Source organism: Plectropomus leopardus, chromosome 14 (assembly GCF_026936395.1).
Source record: "Plectropomus leopardus strain MGB_pleo_1.0 chromosome 14, ASM2693639v1, whole genome shotgun sequence".
Lineage (NCBI taxonomy): Eukaryota > Metazoa > Chordata > Actinopteri > Perciformes > Serranidae > Plectropomus > Plectropomus leopardus.
Window position 1 is genome coordinate 35,289,901 of NC_142189.1, and position 21,134 is coordinate 35,311,034.

The following is a 21,134-nucleotide window of genomic DNA, read 5'->3' on the forward strand; positions in this document are numbered from 1 at the left end:
CAAAACAGAAAAACAGCTTTGCGCTTAACTGAGTCTTTAAGTCCCCTTGTGTTAAAAGAAAGAAAAGAAAGGTCAGTTTTTAACTGGAACATAGAACACATAGAATACAGTTAAATCAGTCAGAACTTCCACTAAGTGAAGAGAAGTGGAAAATAAGAAAAGCCCACAAAGACAACTTTAGGCCATGTCCCTTCAATATCAAAATATTATCGATCGATGTAACCAGCCCCTCCCCTGTAGTAAGCACGTTTACCAGCTGCCCGTGCTTGTTGTATCTTCGGCCACAGTGCCATCCGAGCCTCCCTGTCAGCCTTGCAGAGATCTTCACTAAAGCCGATCCCAAGATCTTTGCAGGTGGAGGATTCCTCCACCTGCAAAGATCTTGGGTCATCTTCCAGATCGCATCCCGGTGTATTCTCTGTGTAAACTGGACGATGACCTGCCTGGTCTCATCCTCACGTCTGCCGGGCCGATGAGCGGAGTCCACAATGTAGTTAATGTTGGGAGCCCAGGTGGGGGAAATCTTTATCAGCAGGTCAGCCACCACTTCTCGTGTGTTTTCTCCTTCTTTCTCCTTTATCCCTCGAATTCTCAGATTCCACCGGCGCTCGTATCGTTCCATCTCCAAGACCCTGTCCATTAACTCAGCGTTGTCTTTTTTAATCGCTAACACCTCCCGCTCTGTGTCTTGTAACTGGGATTTACAGTCCTTTATTTCCTCCGCGTTAAACTCAACAGCTTTAGCCATGCTGGCTAGCATAACTGAATTCTGTTGTATTTGGGCACTGAGACTATCCACTTTGTCAGTGAGTTGTTTTATTGCTTCCAGGACGACTTTCATACCTTCATCAGTGGACGAATCTTTCATTTTGGCGGGCGGTCGGTTTTTTGTTGGAGAGAATGGGTCTTTTCTTTTTAGGCTCTCGGTCACTATTTCCATCTTAGCCGCGTAGTTATGATGAGTAGCAGCCGTATTCCCACAGGCTGGAATGGTAGGTTTCATGACTCAATTCTTGGCAATATTGAATGACGAGACAAAATAAAAATGTTCAAGAGTCAGGAAAAGGTAGTTAGACGGTGAAGTTATTAAAATTTGGGACAAACAGACAGCTCTCAAAAGTTATGCTGCATCCGGTCTGCCATCTTGCCGGACTCCGCCCCGTATATACAGTCTAGGGTCTGTATTCAAACTACCGGTTATCAGTGAGCAGCGAAGCACTAGAGACAGTTACTGAAAGGTACTGAACGTAGTATTTTTAAAAGTTGAGCTGTGTGATAAAACATGGGGCAATATTACAAGCAGCACCTTTTATTACCTTTTTATGAGCAGAACACATTCCGATTCTGTTAATTTGATTTCTCCGGTCGAGATTACAATATGATTCCCTGATGAGTTGTATGTATATGTGTGTTTGTAGAGAGAGAGAGATATATAAATATACCATTATCTGATAATCACGTAAATATTAAAACCGACAGCACTGTCGTTATACCGCCAATTTGCTGCTGTTGCTAATAAGCTAAGTTACTACGAGAGGAATGCTTGTGCACCGGTGCTGTTCGCTCCGAGCACTCGGGTCATCTGTGTGAGCGAGCCAGTCAATGTTCGGGTTTTCTCTGCTTCATGCGCCACTGAGCAGCTCTCATAGAAATGAATGAGGCCCTGCCCCCACGGCTGTATCCAGACTTCCTTATAATACATCCATGGTTTCCAGAAGCGTATTTCCGGGGGGCGTGTTTTTGTGCTCGAAACCCTCCCCTCATTCACTCACTCACTATTGACGATGTAGTGTGTATCAAATAATGCACTAGATAGGGAATAACGAACAAGATTTCGGAACACTCCATTAAAATGTTTTTCCCCTGGAAATACATGGCTGCATTGCATTGTGATATACGGGAGTCAGCTGTAGGGTACATCATATGTACATTCAAATTTGCTGTGCATTGTGGTTATTTTATAGTGCACTATATAGTGGATGAAATTACCCACTGAGAAGTCGAACACCACTACAAAATGGCAAGCACACTATATAGTGGACTATATCTATGAAGCTATAAATGTTTTTTCCTAACTAACGCACATCTTTACAGAAACATGGTTGACTCCTGGCATCTTGGATCAGGCTGCAGTACTTGATGAACGGACCTTGTTGGGAGCCATGAGGACACAAGACTCTGATGCAAATTCAAAAAATGCACCGCAGGAATTGAATGATTCCACCAGCAGCAACATGCCCGAGCAACCAGATGGTGGTGATTTTAATCAACTCATTCTTTAATTTCAAATATGTGGCAGGATCAAGGACCTAAGTAATTTAGTTTTGTTTTTTTTTTAACTTTGTTTTAAAAAATGGCAAATAAATCTGTCTTCTACCTTCTTTTACCTTATAATAGATGAGTACAGTTGCTTAGCGGCTGTGGAGATGGTCCATCAGTTAGTGGCAGTAGCAGCTAGAATTCAGCCAGGACAGACCTTATTCCCCCAGGTTAATCCCAGCACTACAGCCCTCGCTGCAGCGAGTCTGTTTCCTCTCCGCAGGTGCGGGCCACTCTCCTAACGGCAAAAGTTTCTCACATAAGCCAGAAGTGAAGCACAGTTGAATCGCAGTGTATAAACTTGTTTCCCAATTTAAAATTTCTCTTTTCAAATCAAAAATATGTTGGTTGGTCACCATGTTCACGGAACATCAATAGCCTGCATCGAGCTCTTATTTTGGTACATCTTCCGCCAAGCAGAAGTGTGAATTTGCATATTAGCTAAATATTTAGAATCATGACATTAAGATTTAACATTTAGATTTAACATTTAAGATTTGGATTTAACATTTAACATTTAGATTTAACATAGCCTATAGCCTAACAGTTAGATATAACATATAGGCCTAACATTTAGATTCAAGATTTAGATGTAGCTAACAACCATAATTTAGATATTACATTTAGATTGAATATTTAATATTTAACATGTAGATTTAACATATAACATTTAAATTTAATATTTAATATTTAGATTTAACATATGATGCTGTGGTTAGCACTGATGCCTCACAGCAAGAGGATCCCCGGTTCAAACTCGGATTGGAGACTTTGGGCAGGGGAAGGGGCTTCTGTGTGGAGTTTGCATGTTCTCCCAGTGTCTGCGTAGGTTCTCTCCGGGTTTTCCGGCTTCCTCCCACAGTCCAAAGACATGCATGTCAGGTTAGTTGGTTGACTCTTAAGTGCCCCTAGGTGTGAATGTGAGTTGGCCTCTCACCAAATGACAGCTGGGATAGGCTCCAAATGTTGCTCTAAATGTGCTTAAAAAGTGACTTTGAAAAAAAACCTGCCTCTTTTAATCATGTTTATGAGCTTAATGTGGAGAAATGTTGCTGTTTCTTTTAGAGTGCACAACTTTACAATCAGCGCCCCATAGATATGTGTAAAATATAACAGTAACATAGGAGATATAATGTGATGTGATATTATCTTAACCAAAGTAAATACAAAAGCCATCACATTTTACTCCAGCATCTATTCTGTTTCTAAGCATTTTCATTACCATAAAATAAAATCAGCTGGTTTCGCAAATCAGTGGTCCTAGCCTCCCAGTTACAACACAGTTAAAACACATAAGGACAAGTTCAGACAGGTGCTCTCAAAGTAGCAGTTATGTTTGAATTGCCAGGCAAGTTCAGGCTGCATGTCAGATTAGATGTTTCATGCTTGCAACTTCATTCTACTCAATGTTTAGAGTGAGTTCATGATAGGAACAGAAGGTGGCGTCCCGCTGCAGGGAAGGCGAGTAATGATTCAAGGAGATGATGATGTAAGACAGCTAACTGAACAGTGACTGCTCCACTGCAGTGTGTCCTTAAAGTTATGAAGAAGACCTCATTTTTCTTCAAGTGTAACACACGCTCCATGTTTAAGGTGGTGTAGGCCTACATGTTAAGAAGAAATAAACTTCATAATCCTCAGAATTCTTGCTGCCTGCTTTATTTCCAGCCTTTACCTGTACTTTTACTTTCAATACTTACTTAATTTTAATTTGATAAATTTCATTTGATTCTCAAGTACAGTAAATATCAGATACTTAAAGATTTTAACTCGAGTAGACTAATATGCTAATAGGTAATGGAATGTTATGCAATGTTATTTAGACAGGAACAGTGCATAATAAAACATTAATCTTATATTAATCAAGAAGAGATGCACTGTACCAGGTTTTAGCAAAATTGTTATTTTTCACCCGTTGTCCCTGGGCAAGGTTGAACAAAAAAAATAATAAAAGAACTGGATATAAATTGAGTACATAAAAATGTTTATCCCCATATCCTATCCACCTAACCAGGTGGCTTGAACTTGTAGCAGAGTCATTATCTGGTAAAACAGCTGTACTTTCACTCAAGTGTGGCTCTCAGGTACTTCTTCCACCACTGTTAAAATCAGATTAAATTTGACATGGGCATAGTCAAAGTCAAACTGAAAAGGAAGAAGAAAAAAACATATGAACTATTAAGGTTTTTTTTGTTTGTTTGTTCTGTTTTCATGAAAGTGAAAGGTGATTATATGATGATTTTTTAAATCTGTGACCTACCACCTACACATTTTAAAGAGCTTATTCCCCAAACAAAAGACACAAAATAGGCTGGAAAGATCAACTATGTCCTCATGTGTGCTGGCACAGCATGAATAACATTAAAATAAGAAAAGTTTATTTGCAGGAGATACAACTATTTGGAAGCAATATAGAATGCATAGGAGCCCCATTACATCATATTTTACTGGTCTATTTTTATATTTCGAAATGAATCATCGCCTGAAATGTGTGTTTTCCTTAGAATAGAGTGACAGTGTCAAAGTAAATCCAGCAGGAGGCAGTAATGCAACTTAAAGGATGGCAGCTGCCGTACCCCAAAGAAGAAGACGGAAGAAAGAAGAAGAAGAAGAGGAGGAAGGAAGTGGGAAAAAAAAGAGACGTTTCAAGGCGAAGCATGTCTGTCCCGTCCAGGAAACTTTTCGAGGTCTTTGTCTCCAAAATACCATGGACTATAGCTGGCAGTAAGTGTATTAAATGATACATCACCTTTGATATTTAGTGGCAGCGAGATACAAGACTATGGCCTCTCACTTTATATTTCACGTCGTTCTCGGTGGTTTGTAGCAATGCCACTTATGTTAGGTAACCTTAATAGCACTGCATGTGAGGAGCAAGGGTATGTCTCGGGTTTGGGGACAACCAGGATTCTACAAACAAACGAAGCATGTTTAACAAATACCCTGCGATGAACTAACATACATAATGTACTTAACAAATGAAACTCATGATTAACAAACGAGTGCATTTTGTTTTGTAATATAAAACGTGCCCAATGAACAAATACACAACACATGTCTAATACATCATGCTTCCGAAATAAACAAAACGTGTCCTACAAGTACAAAAATAGATTCAATAGAAGTCAAAAAAATACCTTGACTTTGGCAAAACTTTTCCACGTGGATGATTCTGGGTTTTTCTCAAAAATATGCCGAGTAATTCTACCTCCGTAACAGCGGGTGGCGCTGAGAGTCAATTTAAAGGCTGCTGTTTTTCTGGTTAAAAAGCACTGTTTCTATTCTCTCAACTGATGGCAATGAGTTGTTTTATATCCTTTGGTATAAACCAAAGGTTGGTTTGGTTGGTTTTTGATTTACATGCAGTAGAAAAAAAAAAGTTCAGTATAGGCTATAATCACTGCTCGATGCTCGGTAGAGGTGTGTGTGGCTGACGTTGACTGATGGGGTGAAAAATAATTAATTATCATGAAGAATTGGAAAATCTCATGTCTATCAAGTGTGGATGAACCTATGCTTGACAGATGTCAGATGTTCTAATTCCTCATTATGAATTATTTTTCACATCAGTAATTCAGTCCATGTCAGCCGAACACACACTCTGATGAGTGTTCAGCAGTAATTATAGCCCAAAATGTGAACTTCTAACTAAGCAGAGACAAACATTTTTTTGCTGCATGTAGATCAAACCTATGGATATAATAATAACAACTTATTGCAATAGGTTAAGAAATGGAAACATTACCCAGTTATTTCTAGGCCCCCATGATGCCTTGCGTGAATAATGTGCGTGACTTCTGGTGCTGAGTTGGAAGTTGGTGTTTTCCAACAATCACGGTACTGAAGGGTGTGCCAGTCATCTTTCCCAGAGCTACTGTAAAATAAAACATGTAACACACAGTCTGTACACTTCAGATGGTTTAACAATGTCATACCTCCACTGTCTCTGACTGCCGTCTCAAAGCATCAGCTGTTAACCTTTTAACCAAGAGCATTGGCTTGCCTTGCTATGCTAACATAATGGTGCCCATGCCAGCTAATGGTAAAAATCTTTCTGCTTCTGAACAATGATTTATGATTTTGTCAGGATACCTTTGGGGTCTTAAAAAGACTTGAATTTATTATTCTCAGAGTTTATTCTCAGGCCTTAAAAAGTGTTACATTTGTTAACAAAGACTTCAATTTTATTTGAAAATTCTCCTTTTTCACAGTTATGTTGCTAAGTACATGTCCTGTTGTGCTTTGGATGTTATCATCATACTGTCCATGATAGTCAGTGTTTACTCTGGTGCTCTGCACCGTTGTGACACCTGTCTGCCAGCTGTCATCCCCGGCTCTCTGCTCTGTGGGTTGAGGTGGCAGTCATTGGCAGCTCAGCATGGATTTCCCAACAACTGAAGACAAAAACCTTGTATTTGAAGATTCCTACTTTGTACCTGTATTCATGTATATGTAGGATATTACTGCAGATATTACTGATGGTGCTCTACTGTCCAGGGAATGCGCCAAACATTTCCCCATGTAATGCAACAATTCAACAATTTCAATAATATGATTGTGCCACTGATCAAGAGCTCATTCATTCATCTCAATGATGTTTTACTGTCCAGCAGATGCACCGTGTGTTGTGAAACATTAAGCAGCTGTAGCAGCTATTTTCTTGCCATAAAAATCCTATGTATTGCGCAAGACAACAAGACCCATTTTGTTCATAGTCTCAGTAAGTGAAAGGAAAACATAAAAGCTCTGCTCAGAAAGAAAGACAATTTATCTCTTGAAATGTTGAACTATTAAATGTATTCAGTAACTCAATTATTTCTCCAGATATGACATTTTTATGTTTGGTACATAGACTGTAAATTAAAGCACATATATTCTAGAGCAGAGCTACAAAAAATAATATCTTGTATCTACTGACACCTACTAAAACACACTCATTTAACAGCAAGAGTGAATTGCTGCTCTTTCTGATCCTAATCTGCTTTATGCTATGTCTTTTAGATTTAATTGAGGCAGCTTTAGCTCAAATAGAAGCGTTTGTGCTCATGTGAAGTGTTGGGACTCCTAATTCAACAAATTAATATCTTTTTAATGGTATTAGAGTACAGACACATGCCTCACGTAGCTTCATAAATCACACATGAATATGAAAATTAATAACATTTTTTTTTTTTAGAATTCAGTGATTTGGAAGATAAGTATTTCTAGGGCAAAAAAAGTGATATCAATTTCACAACATATCCTTTACACTTTTTCTAATGTGGCCTTGAAGATGGCATTAAATTTAATTCTAGATGGTATTAAAAAGGTCTTAAAGTCTTAAAGAAGGAAGGTAGAACGTAGCTTTATTAGTCATTCTTAAAACAAAGTTTAAAAAACGAAATTACTTTTGTCCTTGATTCTGGATCTTTGGAGTTGAAGGATGAGTAGTTCAAAATCAGCAGCTAGTATGAAGATTCCATCTCGTTGTTTGGGCATCTTGCTGCTGATGGCATCATTCGCTCAACTTTGAGAACCGTGTGGGTACCCTTTTTTCACGTTACCAACAACCAGACTAAGCAAAATGTTTAGCTACAGCAACAGTAACCTTAAACAAATGCTAACCTATTTGGTGAACATTTTAAATAATTCTGTATTGATTCTAGCTCCATGTATAATGAACGAATGTAATGTTTTCACAGCTTATGCTCCATTTGTTTGCCTTAATGTGAGTTTACATATTTTTAGTATCTGTGAATTATTAAGTCTTAGTTTCATTGAATGAAACATAATGCCAAATTTTGCAGCAGAGTTCAGTGATATCAGTAATATAACACAGTTTAAAAAAGAACTTTAGATATTCATATGATGTGAGAGATGTCTGGTAAATCGTTAGCCTAATAATGTTAGCCTACATTCTCAGCCTACATGACTAAAATCATAATTTAAGGTCTGCTGTGAGTTTATTTTACAACTGGATGTTTTCTAAAATAGGCAGAGAATTTAGTCAGACATAATTTATTTGTCGTTACGGGACAAACTGGCATCAACATTTACAGTACAGAGTCTATATACACAGACTGGATATAGTCTATGGTGATAACCTATTCTATCTGTAGATAAACTGTACTGTTGGTTAGAACATGATAAATTAACTTTACTTAAATATCTGTTGAAGACAAAGCTGTATTTGCTGAATTTGAGGCGAATTACTTTATTAAAGAACCACTGTTGGCAGCTAGCCACTGAGATTAGCATCAGTACAAAGTAATTTGTGAGAAAATCCCAGAATCATTCACATGGAAAAATTGTGCCAAAAGTCACATGATAATTTTTGTCTTTGTAAAATCTATTTTTTGAAGCATGATGTTGCAGAAATATGTTGTGTATTTGTTCTTTGGGTACGTTTTGTACTGCAAAATGAAATGCATCAATCACAAGTTTCATTTGCAAACTACACTGTGTTTGTTTTATAAATCGTAGGGCATTGTAAAACATGCTAAGTTTTGGCAGGATATTAGCTTCATATTGCGGTGTTCAGGTGGAACCTGAGAACATGAAATTGTGAACTTTGAAATCTCCAAAGTTTCACTCCTTTGATGTTGTGAATATCACACCAGAGCAGCCTTCATATGGTTACCTCTCATTAAGATGGTAAACACGACCCGATTTGAATACATTAGCATTTTAATTAGCGTGGAGCTTTGTGGTTTTTTGCTAAGTATCTGAGACTGGGCCACAGGCTAATGGGCTCTGTCTTACAACATCTCTGCAGCCGCCGGACTGCTCTCGGTTTGTCTCCCTTTATTGAGGATACAAACTTAAAACTAGGGCTTGATTGAAATAATCATTTAATCACATTCAAATAGACTTTTAGTTGTGTGATCCAATATTGATTCATAAAATCAGAGATCAGTCTTATAATATGCATTTTCCATTGGCCTTGTCTCCACAGAGGTCAGGAGAATATCTGATGTATATGTTCTTGATTGTGTCTAAAATTTCACTCAGTATTGTGATGTCAGGAATATGATTTATTTGAGCATTTTAGATGTGTTTCCAATGAGATACTGAGTTTATATAGCAGCATTGTTGTCTTAAATGTTACTGTTGCTGCCCTAGAAACAACATTTAAATTTTCAATTTTAATCCTGTGCTGTATTTATTTTTATTCTTCATTCACAATTAACTGGGGGTAAATAAAAATTCCTTGGGGCTTAAGTCCCTAATGCCCAACTCTGCTCAACTTTTCAAATCTATATGCATCCTTACACAAACATACATAGCAACATACACTTAGCTGCCAGTTTAGTAGGTAATTACGCTGAAAGCTAATACAGTCTAACCCAGCAGTCCTGCAAGTTGGAGAGAAACTCAACGTTTGTGCTTTTTGTGCTTAACATGAAATGTTCCTGTTTGTTTTTCAGAGGAGATGAGGGAGTACTTTGGACAGTTTGGGCCAGTAAAGAAGTGTCTTCTTCCATTTGTAAGTTGTCACAGCATTTGACTGACCTACTGAAACACCCTACTATTCATATACCATTTATTGGTTATGTTCATATATTTTTTTTGTTCATATCACAGTTACTCTCTCTCTTACTATACTCCCTTATGCTCTACATTAATTCACTTGTATGTATCTATTAGGGGTGTAACAATTTGTATTTGTATTCAATTACTCGGTTTAGGGCTTTTGGTTCGGTACTCATTACAAATCGAACAATGCACTGAACCATCCTATTATGTTTATTATACTGTTGTCAGTGCCACTGCTCTCAGTAAGGCAGCCTGAAGGCAGCACACATAGTGCAACAGGCAACATGCTGTCTACCCCTCCCATCCCCAAACCAAAACTTTCTGCTTCAGTGAGACATACTGAGAGGCACGCTAAGCTAAGCTAGCTCTTTGCAGTGTGTGGTAAGTAATGTTATTACCAGACCAGAAGTAGAAGATCCTCCTGCAGGTCTGGCTTTTGGTGGCAGAATGATGGCTATGGGACATGGACAAAAAAAAGGCATCTCCACAGCATTTAGGCTTTTATCCCTAACTGAATTTGACAAGGTGAAATAAAACAGTGGTGGTAAGTACATTTATAGTCTGTACTAGTAGTACAAACATGCTCATGTATTCCATTATAATATACATTCACAAACCCATCTCAGACTGTAATACTTGCGCAGCACAAAAATGACAAATGTCCAAATGTATCAAGAGTTACCGTCCAAGTTATGATGTTAAATATGCATGTTGCTACTGTTTGTTGTAATGTGGCTTTTTGTTTACCGTTATTTAGTGTGCACAATGACAATAAAGAGTAATCTAATCTAAATGTCTTTAAAATGACCTTCTACAACCAACAGCCACTAATAATACTATTAATGAAGAATACTTTTGGTTACTGGTGACGCTTTTCCTATTCATTCCTATTCATATCAGGTGTTTTACATTTTTGAGTCTTTTTTAAATCCAGGCAGCCAGTCAACATATATAGACTTAAAACTTACTGAGCGATCCATGTCAGTGATCAACAAGTTTGGTTTTATTCTTGCCCAACCTGCTTGACTTGCTTGTATTTTTGTGCTTGACTATTTGACTGTGTGTTGCACCAGGACAAAGAAACAGGCTTTCACAGAGGCTTCTGCTGGGTTGGATTCAGCACAGAGGAGGGACTGAACAATGCACTTCAAAAAGACCCACACATGCTGGAGGGAGCAAAGGTAAATCGTGGGGTCTTGTGGATATTGGACTTTTGCTTAACACAATGCCATATAAGGTCAGATTGCTGTAGTTTCATTAAACATAATACAATAAAAAAATGGGCCTGACCAAAGGGCTGTACTGCTAAGTGAGATTAGTGGAAATGGCAAGGTATGTTGAGCCAGTCAGTTTTCAGTGTTACAAAAGTGGCTCTCTTAAAACCTTTCTAGATTTTTTTTTTAGCATCAGATGTTGCGGACCTAAACCTGGTCAGAACCAATTTTTTTTCCAGAGCTTTAAATTGAAGTCTGCTAAAAAGACTGAAGTCTTAAATCAGCAAGCATATTAACCCTCATTCCTATTACAAAAAAAAACACGCTAACACCTGCCAATGTCTGGCTTTTTAATGCAATGGAAAAGTGTCCAAAAGGCAATCACACCTGGCTCAAATGACTCTACAGTTGTCACAGGCATTTATTGCCTTTGGCTACAATCGGCATTGATGGAAACACAACACCCGGGCTTACAGGCTTATATTAGCTCCTTAACTCGCAAGATGCAATGACATGTCACTTCTAATTACTGTTTGTCTACTAAGCAGCGCCATATCATCGATCAAAATTAGTCTGAATCAAGTTCATAAGAGAGAATGAATCAGTAAGAGATAAAGATACGTAACCGTCATAAAGTTTGCACAGACCTTTGTCCATGCTTCTGCTGTTTACCTGTTCCCTGGTCTCTCCATGATGTCAAATGGACATACCAGAATAATGCATGCGCGCACACACACGCACGCACGCACGCACACACACACACACACACACACACACACACACACACACACACACACACACACACACACACAGACAGACACACACAGACACACACAGAGGCAGAAAGGCATACTCATCTGTTGCAGTGCAGTGAACACACCTGTGCACTCCTGGCAACTGGAAAGCAGTCTATCGCCTATTAGCAGGTTTACCTGTGACCTTACTGAAAATGCACAAAAATAGTTGGGCGATTTTTTTGTTTTTACCTAATGTGCCTGAATACAGACTGTACACCAGGTGTGTGCACATTTGGATATTAAAGTGCAGCTTGGGCCGCGCATTCCTGTTCAAACCAAAGTAACTGAACCCAAGAGAATAATTTTACCATTTTCAACAACTGACAAAAAAGAAGGCCTAACAAAAATAAAAAACACACCTGGCTGATCACACAGCTAATAAATAAGTTCATCAGAACAGACTGAGAGCAGCGCAGTGACAAACCTCTCATCCAGCTGCTTACTGTTGCTTCCATTGTCAACAGGGTCTGATTTAGTGATTTCGAGGCCTGGTGCCCCAGCCTACCATTTACCCATTCTCTGACATTGACATTTCCCCAGGCTGTAAGACTCCTCAACTCTTCTGTGAAGCCAAAAGATGTAGCAGGACTTAGTGACTTATTTTAATTTCATTTTTTTCTTAAGCTACATTTAAGATAAAATGACAAATAAATCTACTGTCAACCTTCTAACTAGGAATGGTAGTGGGCAGTTGGCAGCTGTAAATAAGTAAGCTGTAGTGTAAGTTTACATACCCTGGCAGAATTTGTGATTTTTTTGGCCATTTTTCAGAGATTATGAATGATAATACAAAAACCTTTTTTTCACTCATGGTTAGTGGTTGCCACTTATTATCAAACTATTGTGTTTGCTCTTTTTAAATCATAATGACAACAGAAACTACCCAAACCCAACTACCCCAATCAAAAGTTTACATACCCTAGTTCTTAATACCGTATATTGCCCCCTTTAACATCAATGACAGCTTGAAGCCTTTTATGGTAGTTGTGGATGAGGCACTTTGTTTTCAAAAAGCCTCCACTTCCTGTAAATTCTTGGGCTGTCTTGCATGAACTGCACGTTTGAGATCTCCCCAAAGTGACTCAATGATATTGAGGTCAGGAGACTGAGATGGCCACTCTAGAACCGTAACTTTTTTCTGCTGTAGCCAATGACAGGTCAACTTGGCCTTGTGTTTTTTATCATAGGCCTTGTTGACTTCTCTCCAAATGTAACGTTTATGGTTGTGGCCACAAAGTTCCATTTTAGTCTCATCACTCACTTCACTTTGTTCCAGAAGTTTTGCAGCTTGTCTTTGTGCTGTTTGGTGTATTGTAAGCGGGCTTCTTTGTGGCATTGTTGTAGTAATGGCTTTCTTCTGGCGACTCAACCATGCAGCCCACTTTTCTTCAGGTGCCTCCTTATTGTTCATCTTGAAACAGCCACACCACTTTTTTTCAGAGAGTTCTGCTAATGTCAGCTAAAGTTATTTCTGGGTTTTTCTTTGCATCCCAAACAATTTTCCTTGCAGTTGGGGCTGAAATTTTTGTTGGTCTACCTGACCGTGGCTTGGTTTCAACAGAATCTCTCATTTTCCACTTCTTAATTAGAGTTTGAAATCTGCTGATTGGAATTCTCAATGCCTTGGATATCTTTTTCTATACCTTTCCTGGTTTATAAAGTTCAACTACCTTCTCCAACAGATCTTTTGATAATTCTTTTGCTTTCCCCATGGCTCGGAATCCAACAACGTCAGTGCAGCATTGGATGAAACATGCAGGGGTCTGTCAGGAGCCCAGAAACTCACTGGTGAGGATGGTTACCTTTAGTAGCCATTCAAACCTGTGTGTGTCAACTTGTGTGTATGTTGTCAGGCCAAAACCTCCAGGGTATGTAAACTTATGAGCATAACTGTATAAGGGTCTACCGGCAAGCTAACATGAGCTAGCGTACTGTTTGCTATTAGCCTGCAAGGTAACCGTATGGTTCAATTGAAGATTGCTAGCTTTAAAATTCATTTATCACATAATCATGTATTTTTGAACCAAGCAATCCTTAGCTTAATCATACAGTTAGCTTGTAGGTTTATAGCAAACATTCCAGTGATTAACGTAGCTTGTGAATAGCCTGTTTGGGATGGGGACAGTGGTTAGCTAGCTAGCTACAACATATGGCATACAGTACTCAATGGGGCTCTAGGGCTGCAACAGATTCGAATCACATTTATTCCTTTTTGAAGCTAACAATCTTGCAAATATTGACACTGCAAGATCCCACATCTTTTCAAAATCTGATTCTGTGGTGAAAAACTCTGACACACTGTCAAACTTCAGTCTTTTAAATGTATTTTCAAAGTATTCTAGTGTATAGTAGGCATTGATCACTTATGATGCAGCATATATTGTTTTAAATGCATGAAAATGATTACACTTTAACACCAACAATAAAACATTATGATGAATGATAAATTATTACAAATGCATCAATATGTATTTCACTTTACTTAACACATATAATGATAACTTATAATACAGCATGGGCTGTAGTCAAGTCAAGAGCCTCCATAAAACCCTTGCCACTTATAAATCATTATAAGTCACATCTATTATGGTGTATACCTGTTGATATAGTGTATCAGTTACTATTATGTGTGCGTATGAGTGTATTCATAAAGCATTATGAATGCATTGTAATTCACTATGAATGCCTTCATAGTGAATTATAGATGCAGTCTTCATAGAAAGTGTTACCTGAGGGTAATTTATTACTGATTAACCTTTACCTGTGGAATGTTTAGCATCAATAGTTTGTATTAAGTTTGGGATTATTTCAATAATTGGGTTTATTTTTCTGTATAGCATTATTATTGGGAGTGAAACAGATTACACTAGACCGAAGACTTGTTTAGCAAACAGGCCCACAGTATAGTTTATGTTATAAACATTGCATTACTTTACATGTATACACACACACACACACACACACACACACACATATATATACACATATACAATGTGTATCTAGTAAGTTGCAGCAGAGGAATTAACCAGAGGAAGATCTGAATTTTTCATGACATCATTCAGCCTAGAATTAATGTGCCTATTGTTTTGAATATTATATATTAAAAGCCTTGCTGTAAAACATCTACTGCAATGAGTACCGTACACTAGAATGTCATTAAATGGTCCCCTGCTGCCACCCCTGGGAATGTTTCAGTAATAGCAGGCATACCAGCAAACAAAGCTTCTATTGCTTTATTGGTATAACAGCGATACTATAGCATTACATCACATATTTGAACATATATAAAGTAATCATAAAGCAACACCCAAGTGCATATGGGCCCTCTTGTAGCTGGTGTTCTGGGTGGGGTGAGGTTCAAAAGGCTCTGTACTGGGTCCAACAAAACACCAAATGGCAAAGGAGGTCAGTGCTTGATTAGTGTGTTCTGTTTATGGTTTTTAGTGATTGGGTAATTACAGTTCAAATTCAGTGGATGTGAAAACCAGAGGGCAGAGATCATTCGCATTTTAAGACAACAGCACTTTTTGTGCCGTTCTTGTTGATGTGCCGCTGTTTGTGCAATTCCTCTCTGTTTACGTTGTATGCGTTGTAAAAAAACGCCGTTCTAACATGGCAAAATATGTCCACTTTGGCTTGCCATGGTTGGTTGGGAGTCTGACGGACGCTGATCGGATGGCACAGTCATGTCGTCTTTGCGAAACTGTGAAAGAAGTCCACACATGTTCAGTGGTATTGCAGTTCTTCTGTGTTTATGGCTGGCTTCAACCAACTTTAAAGGTTTAATGTTACCCATGTGTAGATGCTGCACCAGTTATGTCAATAAAAGCTGTCTGGCTTTAGCTTCATATCATCAGTGCTATTTATCGTCTATAATTTTTATTATCAGAAAAAAATCCCATTATTGGCTGATTATTTTATCACCCCGAAATATATTGTGCATGTCTGGTTTTATGTTTACATCAGTTTTTGCTCACTAGAAAACAATGACATGAATTTTTCCATTGTATTAAAAACAGTTAAGAAGAAGAAGTACTTTTTAAAGCCATCTTAGGGAAATTCTGTTTTTTCACTTTGTTGACATTTGCTCTGGAGAGATGCCAGAGTGATATGGCTGCCACATTGTGGGCTTTTTTTGTGCAAGTTTGGTGCCTTGCTCAAGGGCACCTCTGCAGCTACCAGTCTACACTAGGGATGTAACAATTCACTCAAGTCGTGATTTGATACAATTCAGTATACTTGATACAATTTTCTCAAAATTTATTAAAATACAAAATGAGATTACAGATAAATGATGACTGAAAAATATTCTATTAATTATTTCAAACAAAAATTCTACAACACTGCGTTTTCTCTTCTTTTCTATATCAAATTAAATAATCCTCTTGTATTTCTGAGGTAGGGTATAAATGCAAAACACAAACTATGCAATGAATACATTTTTGGACATTTACAATGTCCCCTGCTATCTTCTTAACTGCCTTGCAATCCATCGGTACATCCCTAGTACACAGTCCATAATAATAAAACATCAGGTCGTCATTGACACTGCTTATGAACATGTATTTATCCACTGATTGATTTTCTTAGTTTGATTTAATTTCAGTGGATAAAATTGTTGGGTTTGTTACAGTGACAATCACTGAAATTCAGCCAATGTTAACATAACAGCAGATTGAAGTTTTTGTAGGATAATAAGTATGCTTTTAGAAATCATAATAAACATGATACATTTTTAATGTGACATTTGGCAGAACCTGAAAATATTGATTGTATATTGATTACTGTATGTGTTACACTCTTATTGGTACCCTCTTTTTGTTTTCAGCTCCAGGTTCAGAGGAACAGACGTCCATTTGCTGGGCAGAAGTCAAACAAAGACAGTGAATATGACTGAACCTCTGGGATATTGCTTTGAGGATCAGAATGATAAAGATGTGCAGCATTTTTTTTCTCTAGCCCAGTTTCATCAAGACTCTGCTCTTGCTGTCTTACCTGCTTGACATTTTAAATTTTTGCCATTCTGTTAGGTTCATGAAGAAAATTTCGACAATATCTATTTGAAAGTCTGACCTTAGTGTATTCCACCTTCAGTGTCTTTAGGCGTGACCATTATTGCCATTATCTTAATGTGTTGTCCAGTTGTAATGGCTTTATTTATTGTCAGTGATAGTGTTGTACTTCTGCAGCTTTCCTGTCACACACCACACTATTCAGGCTAACTAATTTGCTAATTTAAAAGTTTATGGAACATAATGTGCTATGGCAATAAAAACAGTGTTTAAAGGCATTGTCCTATGTGGTCAGATAAACATTTGAGCTTGAAATGTAGTATTTTGTGTAATTGTTTTACTTCTTCTGTTTGAGTAAAGGATCTTAGTACTTCTTTCATGGACTATAGCTTGCATTAAAGGTTAAACGTCTTGGGCATCATGGGGCAATAAACTGCTGTGGTGGAGGAAATATTCAAGGGTCTCATAAACAGTATGAACACACACAGTGAGGCCTAAAAGAAGTATACACCACTGCCCACGCAAAAGTTGTGATCTATAAACGCTAACTTGATGGAAGAATGTGCACATCTGCAGGGATACTGACCTATGCGTACAAACATTTTGGAGACAGGTGTAATTGGCAGTGCAAATGATGGGTTGATGAATGATTGTAGAAATAAAATCAATATACCCATATAGATGTCCCCCCCATGCTGCAGGCACTTATGGTCAGCTGTAGAGCACACTGTTGAAATTAAATACCATTAAGTAATTGCAAAAAAAAACCATCATTAATGTTTCAATATTATCCAGTACTGTAAATATATATCACAAAGAATTTTCCTATAATTTTTGTGTGTAAAATCATCTCACATTGATCATCTGCACATGTAGACTGTGTAAGTTAGCAGTCTGAGAATAAAGCCAGTGACAGCTCTCATACAATGATTATGCTCTGCTATTAAGGTGCTAATGATAGTGCAAGCCAAGATCACTATAATAAAATTCTAATAAATTGTGTAAAACAATCATAGTTTCATTTTCAATACGACAGATTGATTGAATAATTTTAGCAAGGTGTAGAGCAATTTGTCTGATTGCTGTAAGTATTTAAATAAAGTTTAAATTTAAAAAAGAAAATTTTACAAGTGGTCCAGAGCACTCATACCAAGTTAAGAGAAAAAATATCTCGCTTTCACAATCCACAAACTGATGCCCAACACAAGGACAAATAAGTTTTATATTTGAGGAACGTTTGAAAAGGATGTTAATATTATTGAATAATTTAGATAGGGTTTTAAGAGGAATTATAATGACTGGATTATTTACTTGGTCTATTGATCCCAATTACTGTAACTTCAGTTACTGTACATCCCTCTGCTGACTAGAGCTAGAATGTAACTAAGTACATTTAATCAAGTACTATAGTTAAGTACAAATCTGAGGTTACATTTTATATTACTTGATTATCTTAACCTCATGGCACTTTCCACAGTGTGTCCTTCTCTTAAAAGAAATCCAAGATATGAAAACAGATGTAACCACTGTGAAGAAGGTGACAACTGACCACGAGAGGAGCTTCTCTGAGCTGGAGGACAAGGTGAACGATGGTGAGCGTTTCAAAAGACGATGGAACCTGAGGCTCTACAGACTACCAGAACAAGACAGAGAAGACGTCAAAGAGCGTGCAACAAACATCTGTCAGGCAATCGCTCCAGAGGCTAGACACCCTCTCCACTTCAACATCAATATCAGCCAAAGGGTTGGAAATAGGACCAGCGACAAGGCACGAACAGTTATGACACGCTTCACATCCAGATCAACTAAAGAGTTAGTATGGAGGAGTGCAAAGAATTCAGACTTTCTTACATCTAGACCCCTCAGATTTGGAGAAAATCTGACAACAAAGGACAAAGAGACTCAAAACAGGTTGTGGCCCCACATAGAGGCCGCATGCGTGTCTCCTACTGGAGGTGAACATTTAACATTGAGCTGCTGCTCATGGACAGCACAATATGACCAAGCATAACTTTGACTATTGTAACCTTGTTAGTAAGTGTTGAATTTTTTTTTCCTTTTCCATTTTCTGTTAGAGTATCACTAGTGTATCACTGTGTTCGATAAATATCAGAGATTCATCGGACATTTATTGAAAAGGAAAGCCTTTTTTTGTTTTGTTCTGTAAAAAAAAAATTAAGGCTGACTTTTATTTTGTACAGAAGACACATGCATCAGTGTCTGATCATACATTCTGGAAGAATTAATAGGGAGATGATATTTGGATGTCTTCTGGCAGCAATAAATCTGCAGGTGTAGCCATTTCGCAAGGTAAATTTAAAACTAAAATATTTAAGAATAAAGTACATGTGTTTGGTAGATGGGTAATTTAGTGTTAAAATGGTAACCCTTTTAATTTTAGGTAATATTTATGGAACAAATAAAAGTATAAACAAAGCTTCATTTCAACAATGGAACTCCCTGTAAGATCCACTAGACTGGACACCAAATTGCTATCACTTATTTATACCTCAACACAATTATTGATGACTGTCACTCTGGTTTAATGGGTGAAAGACACAGTAATAATATCTGCCTTATTTTAGATCTGATTGACTACCATGAGTTTATTGGCTAGAAAAGTTATATTCTATCTGTGGATTATAATAATTTTGGATTTGCTCAAATGAGCCTTACTAGTGACGGGGGCATGCCGGCCAAAACAGAGACTGAGGGGCAGCTGTGGCTCAGAGGTAGAGCGGGGCGTCCTCTTATCGGAAGGTCAGTGGTTCAACTGTCTTCGGGAAAAATGTATTTGTCCTTACTTTGAGTTTTTAGTTCAGCTTATGTCCATTCACTAACATTGAGGGGCAGGCCTTAGGACCTCTACTGCCGTCAGACACCAAACTGACTTAGACTGATTAATTTAACACTCGGGAGACTCACACATTTCAGCAGCTCAAGAGTCAGAGGCAATAGAGAAGAAGCAACTGAGTGCTAAATTAGTGTTAAAATATGATTAAAATGCCAAAAATAAAATATATTGTGAAACACTATAGTACTTTTATATGTGGATATGACATATATGGTTATGCTGACATATTTTAGACTTACCATGGTAAAGGAGCATGGTATATAAAAGTACACACACACACACACACACACACACACACACACAGTGTAGGTAACGGTTACATTAATCTAATAAACAAACGTTTTTTACAGGTGAAAAGAAATGACTCAGGAATACATGATTATCCATGACAGTGATCAAGATCAACATTGAATTTAATTGATTCAAATCTATAAAAACAGACAAAAAACAAAAACAAAAAATCCGGCATATTTGCACAGTCCAGATGCTAATACAGACAGGCAGCATCTGAGCGCTGGTCAGAAGCCCCTGAACAAGATGGTGACGTTGACGCATCTGACAACCCTGGATGGTTAGTCCACTTATATATGTCTATGGGACACTCACGCTACATTCAGGAGTTGGACCACACTACAACATTCACTGTATAGATAGACACATCGGCTTCTTGTGTCACATTGAATACCCACAGTTATCAATTCATATCAAATTAAGCTGACTGCAGTAAAATGCTGTCGTATATTTTTCAAAGGGAAAGTATAAATGGGCAGTGTATGTGTTTGAGAGAGATTGTTCAGTTATTGTTTAATTGCTAAAATGTTTTTTTTAATGAACTGATGTGGCTAGGCTATATGGATGGAGAATATGTCCCATTTTAACTGAATAAATCAATTGCGCATGTAAATAAGATAACGTTATTTTTAAATTTATTGAATCTTAATACGTTGCTACACTGGCACAAATAACTACGTTACGTTCTTCGCAAAATAAAAATGTAAAATCAATATCTACACCTGAGGAATAACGGTTTTCATGTTACATTGCTGACTAATTAAGTAAAGACTAAACAAATAAAACAATGCTTCCACCATAAGTGTGTATATGATTTTATTTTGATTTTTTCCATGCATTTATTTTGTACATTTTATGTTATTTCCTGTTCTGACACTGGAGGTGACTTGAGAGCGGAGCCGCCTCCCCCGAGGTGCAGGCCGCTCTCCTCATGGCAAGAGTTTCTCACATAAGCCAGGAGTGAGGCAGAATTGAACCGTGGAATGAAAACCCGTTTCCTGATTTTAATTTTCTCATTTCAAAACTATAATCTGTTGGTCGGTCACCATATACACAGAACATCAATACATCAAGCTCTTATTTTGGTACTTCTGCCAAGTGGCAGTGTGAAATTTGCATTTAGCTAAATATT

At 37.7% G+C, this 21,134-nt stretch overlaps 1 protein-coding gene across 1 annotated transcript; it reads left to right on the forward strand.

Annotated features, from left to right (window-relative positions):
* The first annotated feature begins 4,887 nt into the window (after window positions 1–4,887).
* On the forward strand, window positions 4,888–17,234 carry slirp (SRA stem-loop interacting RNA binding protein). The gene is made up of 4 exons (XM_042501247.2): window positions 4,888–5,043; window positions 9,726–9,784; window positions 10,908–11,015; window positions 16,674–17,234. The coding sequence occupies exons 1-4, from the start codon at window positions 4,977–4,979 to the stop codon at window positions 16,740–16,742; spliced, it is 303 nt and encodes a 100-aa protein (XP_042357181.1). The 5' UTR covers window positions 4,888–4,976; the 3' UTR covers window positions 16,743–17,234.
* Window positions 17,235–21,134: the final 3,900 nt, after the last annotated feature.

Excerpts from the sequence above, each read along its gene's own strand:
- slirp (XM_042501247.2), top strand. The coding sequence starts at position 4,977 with ATGTCTGTCCCGTCCAGGAAACTTTTCGAGGTCTTTGTCTCCAAAATA. Across the intron at positions 9,785-10,907 it reads AGAAGTGTCTTCTTCCATTT|GACAAAGAAACAGGCTTTCA; the intron begins GTAAGTTGTCAC and ends GTGTTGCACCAG. Across the intron at positions 11,016-16,673 it reads ACATGCTGGAGGGAGCAAAG|CTCCAGGTTCAGAGGAACAG; the intron begins GTAAATCGTGGG and ends TTTTGTTTTCAG.